Consider the following 17,251-nt stretch of genomic DNA (forward strand, 5'->3'; position numbering starts at 1 on the left):
ACTGGGAGGCAGGAAATGGAAATATTCCACAAAGTGGCTTCTACAGACAAGGGAGCCTGTTGCTGGGTCCCAGAGAGAACGGAGGTTGGGGGCTTCCTGACATTCTGTGTCCTCAGGAAACCAGGAGGCATCTTGCTCTTCCTGCTCCTGCCCCCAGCTGAGTCAAGGGTTAAACGTTCTTAAGAGAGATCTGGGGTCCTGTGGGCTCCAGACCCAACCTGGGGGGAAAGGGGAAGAGGGAAGTTAGGAGGCCCGTTAATAGTGAAAAATATTGCTGATATAATATTAAGTTTTTTGGGTTTTTTTTTTTTTTTTTTTGGTGGCTGGCCAATACAGGGATTGAACCCTGGACTTTGGTGTTGTTATCAGCACTACACTCTAACTGAGCTAAGTGGCCAGCCCTTATTGAGTTTTAAAAAGATTATAAAACGAAATTGTGGGGCCGGCCCGTGGCTCACTCGGGAGAGTGTGGTGCTGATAACACCAAGGCCACGGGTTCGGATCCTATATAGGGGTGGCTGGTTAGCTCACTTGGGAGAGCGTGGTGCTGACAACACCAAGTCAAGGCTTAAGATCCCCTTACCGGTCATCTTTAAAAAATAATAATAATAATAAAATAAAAATGAAAAAACTAAAAAATAAAACGAAATTGTGTAATATTTTTTTGCTTATAAAAAAGTAAGACACACCAAAGTCAAGGGTTCGGATCCCCATGCTGGCCAGCTGCCAAAAAAAAAAAAAAAAAAAACGGTTAGAGTGGAGTGTGGTACTGATAACACTAAGGTCCAGGGTTTGATGCTTGTATGAGCCAGCTGCCAAAAAAAGGAAGACAGCAATTATAATATGATTAAGAGCCTAACTTCACAGCCTCAGTTCTTTCATAAAGGGACAGCATCTCCCTCATTGGGCTGCTGTGGAAATCATGAGGTAAAAGTGTTTAGCACAGTGCCTGGCCCATAGCAAATGCTCAAAAAATAGAGAAGACATCCAAAATGTTAACTACTGGGTAGTCAGATTTGGGGTAATTTTATTATCTTTTCCCCACAACAAACAATATTTTAAAATATTAAAATTACATAGGGCCGGCCCCGTGGCTCACTCGGGAGAGTGTGGTGCTGATAGTGCCAAGGCCGCGGGTTCGGATCCTATATAGGGATGGCTGGTGCGTTCACTGGCTGAGCGTGGTGCTGACAACACCAAGCCAAGGGTTATGATCCCCTTACCGGTCAAATAAATAAATAAATAAATAAAAATAAAAATATTAAAATTACAGATTAAAGTGTGTAATCCATTCTTACATCAGAACTGCCCTCCAGTGTTCATCAGCTTTACAAACGACCTTGACTTTTCTCTCCCACATCTTTCTTCATCACATTATTGGGCACCTACTGTGTACCTGGCACTGCTGAATACAGGGGACACAGCTGAGTTTTCCATCTTGGTCCTGCCCAGAACACCCAGTTCACAATAGCCCCACTAAACCACCCACCACCCTCACCTGGCTCTCCACTTTGATCCTGGAAGAAGGCCTTAGCCTCCTCTTCCTCACCATCAGTGAGCAGCAGCAGCTTCTCATGCGGCCACCCGAGATCCCTGCTCTCTTCATTTACCTCAGAGGCTTCTACCACTATAGAGGGCAGGCTGGACTTTTGAGAGACAACCTGAATAGGGACAGGAGGGGGATTAGGCCAAACTGAAGGATGAGCCAGCGGCAGGACACTGGGTGCGGAAGTACTAACCTGAACAGCCTGGTGACCTTCAACCCTGTCAATCTCTCCTCTGTCCTTCCAGAGAGGGTTGGTTAGCCTGGGACTTTCTCGATGCCAGGAGGATCCTGGGCTATCTGTAGGCCAAAGCCCGTCCTCATTGCTCCCTGGCACAAGGGCCATGGTAGTGATGCTTAGAGTGCAGGGTGGTTAAACTCAGAGTAGCGTAGCCCTGCCCAGTGCACCCCACAGACTGCCCCTTTAATCTTCTTTGGAGCCTGGCCCCTTAATCACTTCTGAAAGGAAGCTGACATGCTAGGAGATTATGGGCCTTCCAGGGGAGGGGAAAATGCCCAAGAGGTGGGATAAGAGCTTTATTTCTACCTACTCCTTGTAGACACTGGGGATGGCAGCAAGGGTAGGAGACAACAAGGTCATCTGGATTAAAGCTCTGTGAGTGAAGAGCTTTGATAATGAATTTCCTGACTCCTTTGGTTACTGGTTTTCCCAAGCAGGCATATTTGTATCTTATTTAATGAATATTTATATGATGTTTACTATTTGCCAGGGACTGTTTTAAGTGCTTTACATATAAACTCATTTAATTATCTTGAAACTATGAGCCAGTTACTGTTATAGGCTGCATTTTCCAATGCAGAAACGGGGGCACAAAGAACTTAAATGACTTACCTAGAGTCACACAGCTAAGGGATGTTTTCTTCTCCAAACTAGAATTCTGTATGTTACACAAAATCCAGAGTTTTCACGGTTAAAAACAAAACAAGGCCGATCCCGTGGCGCACTCGGGAGAGTGCAGCACTGGGAGCGCAGCGACGCTCCCGCCGCGGGTTCGGATCCTATATAGGAATGGCCGGTGCACTCACTGGCTGAGTACCGGTCACGTAAAAGACAAAAAAACAAAAAACCAATGCCGAAGGGCATACCATGATGAGAAAAGTAACAGGTTATTTGCAAAATAAAAAAATATGCATAACTGGGCCTGCCTGTGGCTCACTCGGGAGTGTGGTGCTGATAACACCAAGGCCACGGGTTCGGATGCCTATATAGGGATGGCCGGTTAGCTGACAACACCAGGTCAAGGCTTAAGATCCCCTTACCGGTCATCTTAAAAAAAAAAAAAAATGCATATGTATACCCGTTTCCTTACCCAGTCAGTACACTTGGCTTTGTAGTTTTGCTCCACAGTTGACGGAATTGTAAGGGGTTGAGAGGTTGATGTTTGTAAGTATTTGCATGACCGCTATGTGCTGTATTTGAAAACGCGCCCAGCCCTCTATTTATCGAGAATTTTGGGGGGGGTAGAAAGCTGGGCAATTGTAAAACCCATGGCAACCATAAAGACACGCACACTCTCCCAGCAGTCCCCCTCCAGATTTGATGACAGAGGGCTCCGCGCTCAGCCCTCGGTGCCAACACCTTTCCTGGAGACGCTCAACCTCCTCAGCTAAATCTATTAAGACCCAGGCGCTCTGGACTCTAAACGCCTTGATGATCAAGAGCTCTCTAGCTCGGCCGCTTCTCTATGGTTTTCCTAATAGGTCGCTCTAGTTTGCGTAGGGGGCGGTGAGACGTCCGTGGCTACCTCTCTAGGCTGCGGGAGACGCCGGAGGACTCCTCGCTGGTCACGCGGTAGAGCATGGGGACGGTGCGGAAAGTGCTGACCGTGGTCGCGATGGTGGGCGCGGGGATTGGCCTGGGCTCCGCTCTCTTTGCTCTCGTGACCCCGGGAGAGCTGCAGAAACAGGCGATGCTAAAGGTAGGAGCAGCTAGGAGTCCCAAGGTGGGGTTGGCCGGCAGAGGGCCCCGGGCTGGAGGGCCAGGACTGCGAACTTCCCTTCCTGTCCTTAGGAGATGCCGGAGAAGGACCCGCGGCGCAGAGACGAGGTGGCCAGGACCCAGGAGCTGGTGATGGCCACTCTGCAGGAAGCAGCGGCCACGCAGGAGAACGTGGCCTGGAGGAAGAACTGGACGGTCGGCAGCGGCGGGAGGTCAGCGTGAGACCGGACTTGCCCCCTTGAGCCCTGGGACCTCAGCTCGGGCGCAGGTGCCCGAGGCGGACTTCATCCTCCGTGGGCCCGACGGGGAGTTCGGACACGGGATGCCGCGCGGAGGACTCTGGGGGCCGGAGGAGCTGCCGCCGGGTGGGCACGTTACTCCCAAACACTGCACTGATTGCTATACCGCCCACATCGCGCGCCGGGGCCGAGACAGGGGTCGGACGTGGAGAATAGAAGGAACCAATAAATCACGTTCCCCCACCCAGAGTGAGTCTTGCAGTCGGACGCCTATCACCTACCACTGCTTAGAGAGCTGTGGGGGTCGGTGCTGCGGGCGCAGATGACCGAGGCGCTGATGCGACTGATGCGACTGATGCCTGCCCCGCCCCCCATGAGAGGCTGAAGCCCAATAGGCATAGGGACCACATTTTCAAAACAGTCAAGTCATGTGGTCTAAGTTTGAGTGTACTTCCGGGGATAAGCAAGCCACATTGTTGAAATCAGAACTATCCTGGAAAGTCATGTAGCAGTGGATGCCTGTGGAGAATACTGGGGCTCCTGACCCTTCAGCGAGGTGGAGAGGGGCATCTAGCACTTAACATGTGTCATAATGCTTTGTGTGGCCATTATTATTATATTTATGTGGGGGATTTTGGTGTGGCGTTCTGAACCCTTGACCTTGGTGTTACTACTCTCTAACCAACTGAGCTAACCAGCCAGCTCTGTATGGCCATTTTTCAACCTCTAGTTAAACAAGCTTAGAGGCTGACTTACTAAGTGAAAGGAGCGTGCTTTGACTCAGTCACGTCTTGGTTCAACTGCATGTTACAAAACCTCTGAGTCTTAGTCCTATTCTATATAGGTTGTAACTGTCTTGAGGATTGTTGTTAAAAAGATTAACTTAAAAATGACAAATACAGGGCCGGCCCCTGGCTCACTGGGGAGAGTGTGGTGCTCATAACACCAAGGCCACGGGTTCGGATCCCATGTAGGGATGGCCGGTTAGTTCACTGGGTGAGCGTGGTGCTGACAACACAAAGTCAAGGGTGAAGATCCCCTTACCAGTCATCTTTAAAAAAAAAAAAAAAAAATGACAAATACAGTGCCTGGCACAGAACAGCCTCTCAGTAAATGTAGTGGGTTTTTATTCCTCTTCCAAGGTTTTCACGGTAGCAGTTTCCAATCTCTGAATCCAGTCAGGAGCTATTGGAGATGCCACTGAGGGGATAAGATAAAGTAGTGGGTCACAGGCCCACAGCCAAGTCAACCAAGTCACTCCCTTTTTGTCTAGTATGTATCCTGTGGTTCCCAAGCAAGACTGCAAATGTAAAAAGGCTGCTTTTATTAAATAAAGTCAGAACACTAAATCAAGCTTTGTAACACATAAGTATAAACCCAGATGGGAGCACTGGTGCTTTCAGCTGCTGGATTGTAGAGTCATAGGTGAACACATTTGTTAATGTGTCGTGTTTAGTTTACCTGTGACCTCTTTCCTAGCCCAAGAATGAGAGGAAGAGTCAGCAGGTGTTTGACAGGACACTAGGGTGAGGTGATCTGCAGCAGCAAGGGCTATCATGGACAAGCTTGGTGGCAGTTCACAGCCTGAGCCCTAAAGTCAGTCTCCCCAAGTGTGTCTCTAGGTTCCACTACTTGCTACCTGTGTCAGTTTGGGCAAGGATCATGTGCTTTGGTGTCCTGTACTCTAAAATGGGATAACTGTACCTACTTCTATAGTGAATAATGCTTTCACAGCTGTTAATATAAACCACTTAAAACTGTGTGGGGTACCTATTAAGTATTCAATACTCTTTAGTATAAGGAAAGGACCACAGTGTGGTTGGGACTTGCTCTTCAGAGCAGAAGAGATGCAGTTACAAAAGTCACCCTAAAATTCTCCTCTCAATGTTTGTGGATAGCTACATAAAAAACCACCCTTTTAGTAGCTAATATTGGGGATTTATCAGGTGCCCGGCACTGTGCCAAAGCACCTTATGTCAGCATTATGTAACCTTCACAACCACCCCAAGAAACAGACACTATATCTGTACTCTATTAAAGAAAAAACTAGGCTTAAAGAAGCTATAGCACATAGCTAGTAAGGACTTAAAGCTACTGCCTTACCCACAGGAGCAAAAGGTGCCATCCAATATACTCCCCACCCCCCAGCAGCTGATCAGACCCAGAGATTAGAAACAAATCTCCTTGTTAGAAACTAAAGATGAAGAGGGTCTATTTCAAATGCCTTTCCTTTAGCTTTTTCCTCTGCCTCAGTTTTGTCCCTCCCAGCCACTCAGGAAAGAGTAAGGCATATACAGAACTCAGAGGATCTATTTATTAGAGACGTCAGTGCTTTATCAAAGATGAAGAGGTCAGAGAAGGACAGTGGGATAAAGGCCCCTCAGCTGGGACATTTCTTGGCCACAATAAGGACAGCAGAAGGCACAAGTCCTGAAGATGGAAAAAAACACAAAGATACTTGTTTTTCGCTCCCAAAATTCCCGACCTCATACCGTCTCCACAACGTCCCTTCTCTGCATCCCTTCTTTCCCCAGGTATTCCCCCCCAAGTCCTGGTTTCTGGTCCCAAATGCCATACCCAGCTCCTGCAGAGGCCGCTCCATGTCAGCCTCTGAGAAGGCTCGTCTAGGGAAGCCGCTGAGCAATTGCACAGGGTCCTGGCCCCCTCCAGGTTCCTCCCCACGGTGGAGCTCCACATAGAGCCTCACGGCTGCCAGCTGTTCCCGGGCCCTAAATGTCTGGGTCAGTGAGGTCCCATCTGGCAGCCTGACCTAGAGAGCAAGGAGACACCCAATATTGTGAGCGTTAAAACTGAGCAAGGTGCCCAAGTAAGGAAAAGATGAGCTAAAGCTAGCCCCTCCTTCCCCTGAGATTGAACCAGCACAACTACTATTTAAAGCACCAAATGAACAACCACTCTGCTTTACTAAGTGATGAAGAGAGACCCCCAGCTCCCTCACAATCAAAGACAATGGCAAGATTATAGAAAAATATCTCTATAAATACCACATGCAAATAGCTGTGTAATAAACCAAATAAAAAAACATTACAAACGAGTTAAAGGGTAATTGCTGAGTAAGAGGAAGGTATGGACTTAAATAAGACTGGGGCAGGTGAAATTTGATATCTTTCCTAAGAGTAGAGGAGGTAGGATTTCAAAAGTCATTTACAAAGAAGGGAGAGATTTGGCAAAGAGACCATTAACTGAAAAAAGCTCTGAGCTGGGCACCTTACAGGCCAAGTAAAGGGTCCCAGGAACAAGAGAGGAATCAGAATGAGTACCTGTATGCGACACTGGTCATACTCCCTCTTGGTGGGAGGCTCCTGGCTGGGAGAGGAGGGAACAGGACCTGGCTCTGCTGCTGGCAGGGATGGCCGAGAACCTACGCTACCACCATACTAGAGGACAAAATAAAACACTCACTCAGGCACTCACCCACCCCCTCTTCAGAAATAGGTTGTATAGGGCTGACCCGTGGCTCACTTGGGAGAGTGTGGTGCTGATAACACCAAGGCCACGGGTTTGGATCCCTATATAGGGATGGCTGGTTGGCTCACCTGGGAGAGCGTGGTGCTGACAACACCAAGTCAAGGGTTAATATCCCCTTACCGGTCATCTTTTTTTTTTTTTTTTTTTTTTTTAAAGAAAGAAGAAATAGGGCCGGCCCCGTGGCTCACGGGGGAGAGTGCGGCGTTGGTAACGCCGAGGCCACGGGTTCGGATCCTATATAGGGATGGCCGGTGACCACACCATGCCGAGGGTTGCGATCCCCTTACCGGTCAGAAAAGAAAAAAAAAAAAAAAAAAGAAGAAATAGACTGTATAAGCCCATGCTTCCTTTCTGAAGCTGGAAAAAGGGATTTACTAACCCACCCACTCCATTGCCCCTAGTGTCTTCCCAATCACCTACCTTCTTGGCTCTCTCTGCTTTGTCTCTTTCTATCTTTTCTCGGACCCTTTGTCTGGAATGCAGACAGGAAGAAAGTAGATCAGACATAAACAAAACAAATCTTGATTTCTTTCTCATTGATTTCTTTTCCCCATTACCCAGACCTGGCTGCTAACTCTTCAGCCTTTTCCCTCCTCCGCTCCTCAGCAGCCCGGCGCATCTCATCTTCCTGTAGCCGCTGTCGTGCAGCCGACAACTCTTGCCCTTGTCTCCTTCGCTGCCGTTCCCGTTCCAATGCCTCCCGCTCCTCTCTTTCTTCCCGCTCCCGCTGCTTCTGAGCCACTAGTTCCAACATCCTGTGTTGCAGAAAGGAAAGAGTTCAAAAGGAGCAGGAATGCTAGTGGGAAGGTTATTTTACAACAAGGGACTCAACATCATCAGGGAACGTGTGTCCCCAGAGATGAAAGAAATGAAAAGGAAAATGCCAAGAAAGGACAAAGAGAATGTGGAAAGGTCAAGGCTCTTTGACCAGATTCGTGTACTGGAGAGAGATGGAAGATTTTCCTCAGATATGTGAGACTGTTCCTTACCCTACCTCTTAGTCTGTTCCTGTCTTTCCTCTTCACTCAAAATGGGTTTGCTTTCTCCAGCAGCAGCCCCAGGTCCTACAAACAAGCAACCAGTATTATTGCCCCTTCAGATTCTCCTCGGGTCCTCCTGAATAATCACACCATGTCCCCCAGTCAGGACCTTCAGGGCCACCTTGCTCCAAGGAGGTGGGTTCCCGTCCCAGGATATGTCCAAGGGGAGTCTCTAGAGGCTCGTCCACATCGGGGTCGTCTTCGTGCTCCATCAACCTGGCAAGGAAAGTAGGCAGGGAGGTTAGCGTTGAGGCTGCCCTTCCCAGCAGCTCCCAGTCTTCCGCCTCTTGATCTGGGCGCTCACCAGTCCATCGCAGCCTCGATACCCTGGTTCCCTGTGAGAGCCAAAGCCTTCTCCCTGGGGGCAGAAACACTGTGAATAGCGCCCACGAGCCATGGTGACGGTCGGGCTGGGACACAGAGCCTGAAACCAGGCTGGGGTAAAGGCCGGGACGAGTCCGCGGCCTCCCACCCCCGCGAGCGGGGGTTAGGAGGTCTCCCTTACGCGCGTCCCCTGGGGAAGCCCATCTCGATGAGACTCTCCAGAGCCGTTAGTTCCGCCATGGCGCCGCCGCCGCCGCTTCCGCGGGGACCTGGTATGGCGAGAAGGAGGGCGGGAAGGGTCAGCGCTGGATGACCCCACCGCCGCCCCCGGCCGGCCGCTCGCTCACTCACCCGGCTCTGGACCCGCTGGGAACACCGAAGAGAAGAAAGCCAACGGGAAGCGGAAGTGCCCGAATCTGTTTGGATCACGTGACGGCAGCGGTGGACGGAGGCCGACGAGAGCCAGAAAACTGCTTGGCACTGCCGGGACGCTGCATGGGGGCGGGGGTGGGGGGAAGGGCTGCGTGTCGGAGTTGTGAGCAGGGTGGCGACCTTCCAAGCTCAGGCGTCTGGCAGCTGTGGGGAAGAGGGCTGGTGCGGCTTTGGAACCCGTGGGCGGAATGAACCAGCTCCAGGAGCTTCACACTGCCTCACCCTCCTTAGAAATTAGAAGGAATATGGCCCTGTTGCGCAACCTATTGGAAAGTTTCTTGGCAGTGTTTATCAAGAGCCATAGAAATGAGCATGCTCTTTGACCCACTCATCCTCTCGGGGGAATTGAGCCATCTGACTGCCAAAGGGATCTTTGCAAAACACAATATTTAATCATGTCATCATCTCCCTGCTGAAAACTTCTCCATGATACCCCAATAATCAATCATCTAGGAAAAGATTTACTTTTTTAAAACTTTTTTTTTTTTTTTAGCGGCTGGCCGGTATGGGGAACTAAACCCGTGACCGTGGTGTTATAAGGCTGCACTCGAACCAATTGAGCTAACCTACCTGCCAGCTTAGGGCAAAATGTAAATGCTGATTGTCTGACTTCCCCCTGCTCCTCTGCGCACCACCCCATCCCATCCCCGGCCTTTTTTTTTTTTTTTTTTTTTTTTGGCGCCCCACCTGTAAAGTGGAGAAAAAAAATAGCACCTATCTTAAGTGCCTTGCAAGATAGTATCCTGTAAATGCTGGTAGTTATTGTGCAGTTTCATCTCCCACCACTTGAGGGTAACCTGTGCATGTTACAAAACAGGTCCTAACTCACTGTTTGACCTTTGCATCTACCAGTTCCTCTGCCAGAGATGCCCTGCCTCTTCTCTCAGCTTGGTTAATTCCCAATAATTTTTCAGAACTACAGGATTTCCTTTCTAGGGAAAGCGTGCTTTGACTATCCCTGGCCGCCTGCCAGTTCCAGTGCTTACCCCATTCAAACATGTCTCCCTGCTGTGTAGTCATTGTTGATTACTTAACCCTTCACCACTACCTAGGCTGTTAGATCCCTGAAGGTGAAGCTCACTTTAAAAGTTGATCAGAATCAAAACATTTATTGAAACTAATGAAAATAATGATACATCATACCAAAACCTGTGGTATACTGCAAAAGCAGTATTAAGGGGGAAATTTATTGCATTAAATGCTCACCTCAGAAGAATGGAAAGATGGCAAGTGAACAACCTAACACTTCACCTTAAAGAACTAGAAAAACAAGAACAATCCAAACCTAAAGTTAGCAGATGGAAAGAAATCATTAAGATCAGAGCAGAACTGAATGAAATTGAAACCCAAAAAACAATTCAAAAGATCAAGGAATCAAAAAGTTGGTTTTTTGAAAAGATAAATAAAATTGACAAACCATTAGCATGGCTAACAAAAAAAAGAAGAGAGAAGACTCAAATAACAAAAATTAGAAATGAAAAAGGCGATATTACAACTGATTCATCTGAAATACAAGGAATCATTCAAGACTACTATAAACAACTATACACCAATAAATTTGAAAATCTGGAGGAAATGGATAAATTTCTGGACACACACAAGCTCCCAAAACTGAATCATGAAGACGTAGAAAATTTGAACGGACCAATAACAATAAAGGAGATTGAAGCTGTTATCAGAAGGCTCCCAACAAAGAAAAGCCCAGGACCAGATGGATTCACAGCAGAATTTTACCAAACATTCAAAGAGGAATTGACACCGATTCTTTACAAACTATTCCAAAAGATTGAAACAGAGACAAATCTCCCAAACTCATTCTATGAAGCAAACATCATCCTGATACCAAAACCAGGTAAAGATATAACCAAAAAAGAAAACTATAGGCCAATATCCTTGATGATTATAGAAGCAAAAATCCTCACTAAAATACTAGCAAACAGAATACAGCAACACATACGTAAAATTATTCACCACGATCAAGTGGAATTCATCCCAGGGATGCAAGGTTGGTTCAACATACGCAAATCAATAAATGTGATACACCATATTAATAAACTCAAACACAAGGACCATATGATCATCTCTATAGATGCTGAAAAAGCATTTGATAAAGTTCAGCACTCATTCATGACAAAGACCCTCTATAAGTTAGGTATAGAAGGAAAGTATCTCAACATAATTAAAGCCATATATGCCAAACCCACTGCCAATATCATCCTGAATGGGGAAAAGCTGAAAGCTTTTCCTTTAAGAACAGGCACTAGACAAGGATGCCCACTCTCACCACTCCTATTCAACATAGTGTTGGAAGTACTAGCCAGAGCAATCAGACAAGAGAAGGAAATAAAGGGCATCCAGATTGGAAAAGATGAAGTCAAACTGTCCCTGTTTGCAGATGACATGATCCTATATATCGAACAGCCTAAAACCTCTACAAAAAAACTGCTGGAATTGATAAATGATTTCAGCACAGTAGCAGGATACAAAATCAACACACAAAAATCAGTAGCATTTCTTTTCTCCAATAGCGAACATGCAGAACGAGAAATCAAGAAAGCCTGCCCATTTACACCACCAAAAAAATAAAATACTTAGGAATTGAGTTAACCAAGGAGGTGAAAAATCTCTATAATGAGAACTACAAACCACTGCTGAGAGAAATTAGAGAGGATACAAGAAGATGGAAAGGTATCCCATGCTCTTGGATTGGAAGAATCAACATAGTGAAAATGTCCATACTACCCAAAGTGATATACAAATTCAATGCAATCCCCATCAAAATTCCAAAGACATTTTTCTTAGAAATGGAAAAAACTATCCAGACATTTATATGGAATAATAAAAGACCACGCATAGCCAAAGCAATGCTGAGCAAAAAAAAATAAAGCTGGAGGCATAACACTACCCGACTTTAAGCTATACTACAAAGCTATAATAACCAAAACAGTATGGTACTGGCATAAAAACAGACACACTGATCAATGGAATAGAATAGAGAATCCAGAAATCAACCCACACACTTACTGCCATCTGATCTTTGACAAAGGCACCAAGCCTATTCACTGGGGTAGGGACTGCCTCTTCAGCAAATGGTGCTGGGATAACTGGATATCCATATGCAGGAGAATGAAACTAGATCCATACCTCTCACGGTATACTAAAATCAACTCAAAATGGATTAAGGATTTAAATATACACCCTGAAACAATAAAACTTCTTAAAGAAAACATAGGAGAAACACTTCAGGAGATAGGACTGGACACAGACTTCATGAATACGACCCCAAAAGCACGGGCAACCAAAGGAAAAATAAACAAATGGGATTATATCAAACTAAAAAGCTTCTGCACAGCAAAAGAAACAATTAACAGAGTTAAAAGACAACCAACAGAGTGGGAGAAAATATTTGCAAAATATACATCTGACAAAGGATTAATATCAAGAATATATAAGGAAGTCAAACAACTTTACAAGAAAAAAACAAGCAACCCAATTAAAAAATGGGCAAAAGAGCTAAGTAGGCATTTCTCTAAGGAAGATATACAAATGGCCAACAGACATATGAAAAAATGCTCAACATCACTCAGCATCCAGGAAATGCAAATCAATACCACACTGAAGGCCGGCCCATGGCTCACTCGGGAGAGTGTGGTGCTGATAACACCAAGGCCACGGGTTCGGATCCCATATAGGGATGGCCGGTTCGCTCACTGGGTGAGCACAGTGCTGACAACACCAAGTCAAGGGTTAAGATCCCCTTACCAGCCATCTTAAAAAAAAAAAAAAAAAGCAAAAAACAAAAAACAAAAAAAAACCACACTGAGATACCATCTAACCCCAGTTAGGATGGCTAAAATCCAAAAGACTCTGAACGATAAATACTGGCGAGGTTGCAGAGAAAAAGGAACTCTCATACATTGTTGGTGGGACTGCAAAATGGTGCAGCCTCTTGGGAAAATGGTATGGAGCTTCCTCAAACAATTGCAGATAGATCTACCATACGACCCAGCTATCCCACTGTTGGGAATATACCCAGAGGAATGGAAATCATCAAGTCGAAGGTATACCTGTTCCCCAATGTTCATCACAGCACTCTTTACAATAGCCAAGAGTTGGAACCAGCCCAAATGTCCATCATCAGATGAGTGGATACGGAAAATGTGGTACATCTACACAATGGAATACTACTCAGCTATAAAAACGAATGAAATACTGCCATTTGCAACAACATGGATGGACCTTGAGAGAATTATATTAAGTGAAACAAGTCAGGCACAGAAAGAGAAATACCACATGTTCTCACTTATTGGTGGGAGCTAAAAATTAATACATAAATTCTCACACACACACACAAAAAAAAAAAACCGGGGGGGGGGAGAAGATATAACAACCACAATTACTTGAAGCACAATTACTTGAAGTTGATACGTCAAGCAAACAGAAAGGACATTGTTGGGGTGGAGGGAGGGAGGTTTTGGTGATGGGCAACAATAATCAGCCACAATGTATATCGACATAATAAAATTTAAAAAATAAAATAAAATAAAATAAAAAATAAAAAAATAGAAGTTGATCAGGAGGAAGAGTAATAATAGCAGTTACCAATATTGATAATATGTGCAGTAGAGACTTTCAAATGATTAATTCATATTTAATCATCACAACAATCCCTATGATGTAGATACTATTATTAGTCACAGGAAACACAGAAAGATGAGATGATTTACCTAAAGTCACAAAGCTAGTAAGTAGCAGAGCTAGGATTCAACCCATCCAATGTATGTTCACTAAGCCACTCTGCTATGTTGCCTTTCCACGGTAAGGTGAAGATCATCAGCTCTAAAGTTGTGCAGTTTAGTTCAAAATCCTAACTCAACTCCTTAGTTGTAGCTTCAAATCATTTAGAACCTCAAATCTCACATCTGTGAAAAGGTAATACCATCTCTTGGAATGATTGTGGTGAAGATTAAGTGAGAATGCATGTAAAGTGACCCTTTAATAATAAGATACTCCCCTTACCGGCCAACCACTCAAAAAAACCAAAAAACAAAAAGATAGTAGACCCTCTTATTATTCATAAATGAATGAATGCTTAGGAAATACAGGAATTAAATTAAAAGGCACAAGGTATTCACTGCAGTGCAATTATAAGTGTGTTCTAGATAAAAAATATACTCTAAATTTATTCTAGAGGTCCAATAATAAAAGAATGATTAAGTTTTATAGTACTGCTTCTTTCACCTACCTCCAGGCAAATACCCTCTAGAAATATACAAACGTGAGGATACACCAACAAGGATGTCCATGAGAAACACTGGAGACAACTTAAATATTCCAAAAAAGAGCGATGGCTAAAGTCAGTTAAGGGGCCGGCCCGTGGCTCACTCGGGAGAGTGTGGTGCTGATAACACCAAGGCCACGGGTTCAGATCCCTATAGAGGGATGGCCGGTTAGCTCACTTGGGAGAACGTGGTGCTGACAACACCAAGTCAAGGGTTAAGATCCCCTTACCGGTCATCTTTAAAAAGAAAAAGAAAAGAAAAGAAAAATGAAAATGTCTTACTTTTAAATTCTTTTAATGTTATTGCAGTGGATGTACAATAAACACAAATGGCGGGGGTTGGGGTGGGGAGAATACCAAGGGAGTAATTGCTTGGTATTACTGTCATTTTTGTTTTGTTTTAACTAGCAAGAACACAAGCTCATCCTAGACAGAAGCCTGGGCCGTCCCTCCCTTCACCCCACCTCGGTCATTTCGCTCAGACACAGGTAAACGCTGATTCAGGTGTGCTCGTCCCCAGCAACTAAACAAAAGGTGGGGGAGAAGGGGGTGGTCTCCAGCACCAAACTCCCATCCTGCAGAGGCTTATTCTCAAAATCCCCCTGAAGCCATCCACAGTGGCAGAGCGCTTTTGAGAGTCTGTGACAACGGTCAGCTAAGGACAGCCAGTGGGTCAGATCTGACCTGCGAGTTTTAAGGCCCATGAGCTAAGTATGGTGTTTACATTTTTCAGTGGTTACATTTCAAACTGGTCATGTAAATATTTACATCATATCCTCGATTTTATCCTCTGGAACCCGCAAAGCCTAAATTATTTACTATCTGGTCCTTTAAAGAAAAATTTGCTGACCCTCTGCTCCTTCCTAAACCTCGGTCAGGAAACAGAGCGACAAGTCTGGGACCTAGACAAGCTCTCGGCCCACAGCACCGAGGCGCAGCTGTGGCCCAGGCGCCCGGGGCTGGCTCCCGCCGCTGCCGTCCAGGTCCCCCGCTCCTCCCCGGTAGCCGGCAGCCGGGCTGAGCGCTGCAGGTGTGGCGCGGGGGTGCCCGAGACGCCCCCAACCCCCTTTCAGAGCGCCCCCGCGGCTCGGGCGGTGGCGCGGCGCGGGCAGCCCCAGCGGTCGCGCAAGCAGAAGTGCCAGGTCAGGACGGAGCAGCTGAGCAGGGCCAGGGCCGTGCCCACCCCCACGGCCGCGTGCACCAGGGTGAGCGGTCTGGGCGGCACGGAGAGCCGGCCGCAAGGCCCGAAGGCGGGGATGCCGGCCCTGGGCACGAGGCTCTCCCCGGCCTCGTTAGCGGCCACCACGCAGACGACATAAGCGCCCCCAGGCTTCAGTCCCTTCAGTTCCGCTCTGCGGACCGTCGCGTTGAGGAGGGGCCCCTTCTGCGGATCCCCGCTGCCTTCCCAAAGCAGCAGCCAGTAGTGGTGGACCGGGGAGAAGGGGGCACACCAGTGGACCACGGCGCGGCCCTCCTCCGCCACGATGCGCACTTCTCCCAGGCGCGGCTGGTTGGGCGGCTGAGCAGGGCTGGAGAGCCCTGGGCACAGGCAGGCCGCAGGCCCGGGCCTCTGCAGCTCCTTGCAGGGCACCTGCAGGTGGCGGCAGTGGTCGTAGTCGCAGCGGACAGGCGGCCACTCCGTGTTATCTTCCTCCTCTTCCTCAAAGTCTTGAGGGGCCATGGGTTGAGCTCTGGGGATCAAGGAGAGGGTCACGGCCAGGAGCCACAGAATGCAGGGAGAGCCCAGCATGGAGTCTGGAAGGGAAGGTGTGGAGAGGTACCAGCGGTTCAGCCGCATGCCTTCCAGGCCTCCTGCCCGGACAAAACCTCTGGGGACAGGAACACACAACTGGGGACCAAGATGGGAAGAGGAAAGGGGAATGAGACAGACACACTCATTTGTCAACCAACTTCTGAATCCAGGCCAGGTGCTTGGTTTCGGACAAAAAAAGATTAAAATACGGCCTGAGCCATGGGAGAGACAGATGTGTGACCAGCACTTGAATAAACAAAGTGCTGAGGGAGAGAAAAGGAGGAAATAATTTCCTCGGGCCAGGGAAGAAAGATGGAATAATTACCCGCTGCCACCCAGAGAAAAATCTAATAATACAAGTATCGGTCAGTGACACATGCAAGAACCCAGAAAGCAAACAGAAGTGAGAAAGAAGAAATAGAACAGAAGGGAAACCTCACTCACTACCTGTTATCCATTCAAAGGCTGTCCAAGGAGTCCTGAACAGCCCTCTCCTACCACCCACCTTCCTGGCCCACAGCAGACCCTCACCGATGGGTAGGCCTTGATGCAGTGGGAATCCGCCACCAGATGTCTGTGGCTAACAGGCCGAGTGGTCCCCAAGATTGCAGGCGGTGCTGTCAGGTTGCATCTGCAATTTCAATTCTGGTTTGGCTTGAAGCTTTTATACCCTTTAACTGTGATGTCACCACCTAGCCCCCTCCCATTCCCCCTTCCCCGTGAGGGCCAAAAAGAGGGCTGGTCCTTTCAGAGGGCCTGAGTCACAGGACCAGGGATGGGGAAAACACATGCAGCAGTGGTCTCAGCTGGAGGCCAGGACGCCTGGGTTCTGAAAAGGGAATGGAATGTGGAAAGCAGCCAGGAGATGAGAATCCAAAGGCTGAAGTCATATGAAGGGATGGGGAGGGGAACATGGAAGAGACCTTGTTGGTATCAGAAAGGAAAACAGCTGTGGACAGCATGGGGCCTGAGTTACAAAATGCTGTTTTGGTGAAAATCATACCACATCCATGGCAGTCATTTCCTGTCTTCTGCCTCCCAGTGGACAGAGAAAGGGAGGGGTGCAGAGGCCAGCCAGCCCTCCAGACCCGCCCTACACTATCCCCCTCCCCTGAGGGTGATGAGAGTCACATGGATGGAGCAGCAGGAAGCCTGCTAAGGGCCAGGATCGGTTCTCTCTCTTTGGCCTT

At 47.4% G+C, this 17,251-nt stretch overlaps 3 protein-coding genes across 4 annotated transcripts; 1 reads left to right on the forward strand and 2 right to left on the reverse strand.

The window, feature by feature from the left end:
- Positions 1-3,352: 3,352 nt before the first annotated feature.
- Positions 3,353-3,991, forward strand: LOC134376876 (ubiquinol-cytochrome-c reductase complex assembly factor 3). Its single transcript, XM_063095439.1, has 2 exons — positions 3,353-3,483; positions 3,576-3,991. Exons 1-2 carry the CDS (start codon positions 3,364-3,366, stop codon positions 3,723-3,725), a joined length of 270 nt encoding a protein of 89 aa, XP_062951509.1. The 5' UTR covers positions 3,353-3,363; the 3' UTR covers positions 3,726-3,991.
- Positions 3,992-6,034: 2,043 nt separating this feature from the next.
- On the reverse strand, positions 6,035-8,984 carry UBXN1 (UBX domain protein 1). Its single transcript, XM_063094265.1, has 10 exons — positions 8,947-8,984; positions 8,777-8,864; positions 8,576-8,629; positions 8,381-8,487; positions 8,226-8,295; positions 7,795-7,986; positions 7,652-7,703; positions 7,024-7,140; positions 6,320-6,512; positions 6,035-6,172 (listed from the first exon to the last, which is right to left on the reverse strand). The coding sequence occupies exons 2-10, from the start codon at positions 8,833-8,835 to the stop codon at positions 6,123-6,125; spliced, it is 894 nt and encodes a 297-aa protein (XP_062950335.1). The 5' UTR covers positions 8,836-8,864; positions 8,947-8,984; the 3' UTR covers positions 6,035-6,122.
- Positions 8,985-14,725: 5,741 nt separating this feature from the next.
- LRRN4CL (LRRN4 C-terminal like) lies at positions 14,726-16,680 on the reverse strand. 2 transcript variants are annotated; one of them, XM_063095795.1, is made up of 2 exons: positions 16,593-16,680; positions 14,726-16,063 (listed from the first exon to the last, which is right to left on the reverse strand). In XM_063095795.1, the coding sequence occupies exon 2, from the start codon at positions 16,056-16,058 to the stop codon at positions 15,378-15,380; it is 681 nt and encodes a 226-aa protein (XP_062951865.1). In that variant the 5' UTR covers positions 16,059-16,063; positions 16,593-16,680; the 3' UTR covers positions 14,726-15,377. The 2 variants fall into 2 exon arrangements, with proteins under 2 accessions (XP_062951865.1, XP_062951866.1); XM_063095796.1 differs by having other exon boundaries at positions 16,567-16,680.
- Positions 16,681-17,251: the final 571 nt, after the last annotated feature.

This window comes from Cynocephalus volans, chromosome 4, assembly GCF_027409185.1.
Source record: "Cynocephalus volans isolate mCynVol1 chromosome 4, mCynVol1.pri, whole genome shotgun sequence".
Taxonomy (NCBI): Eukaryota; Metazoa; Chordata; class Mammalia; order Dermoptera; family Cynocephalidae; genus Cynocephalus; species Cynocephalus volans.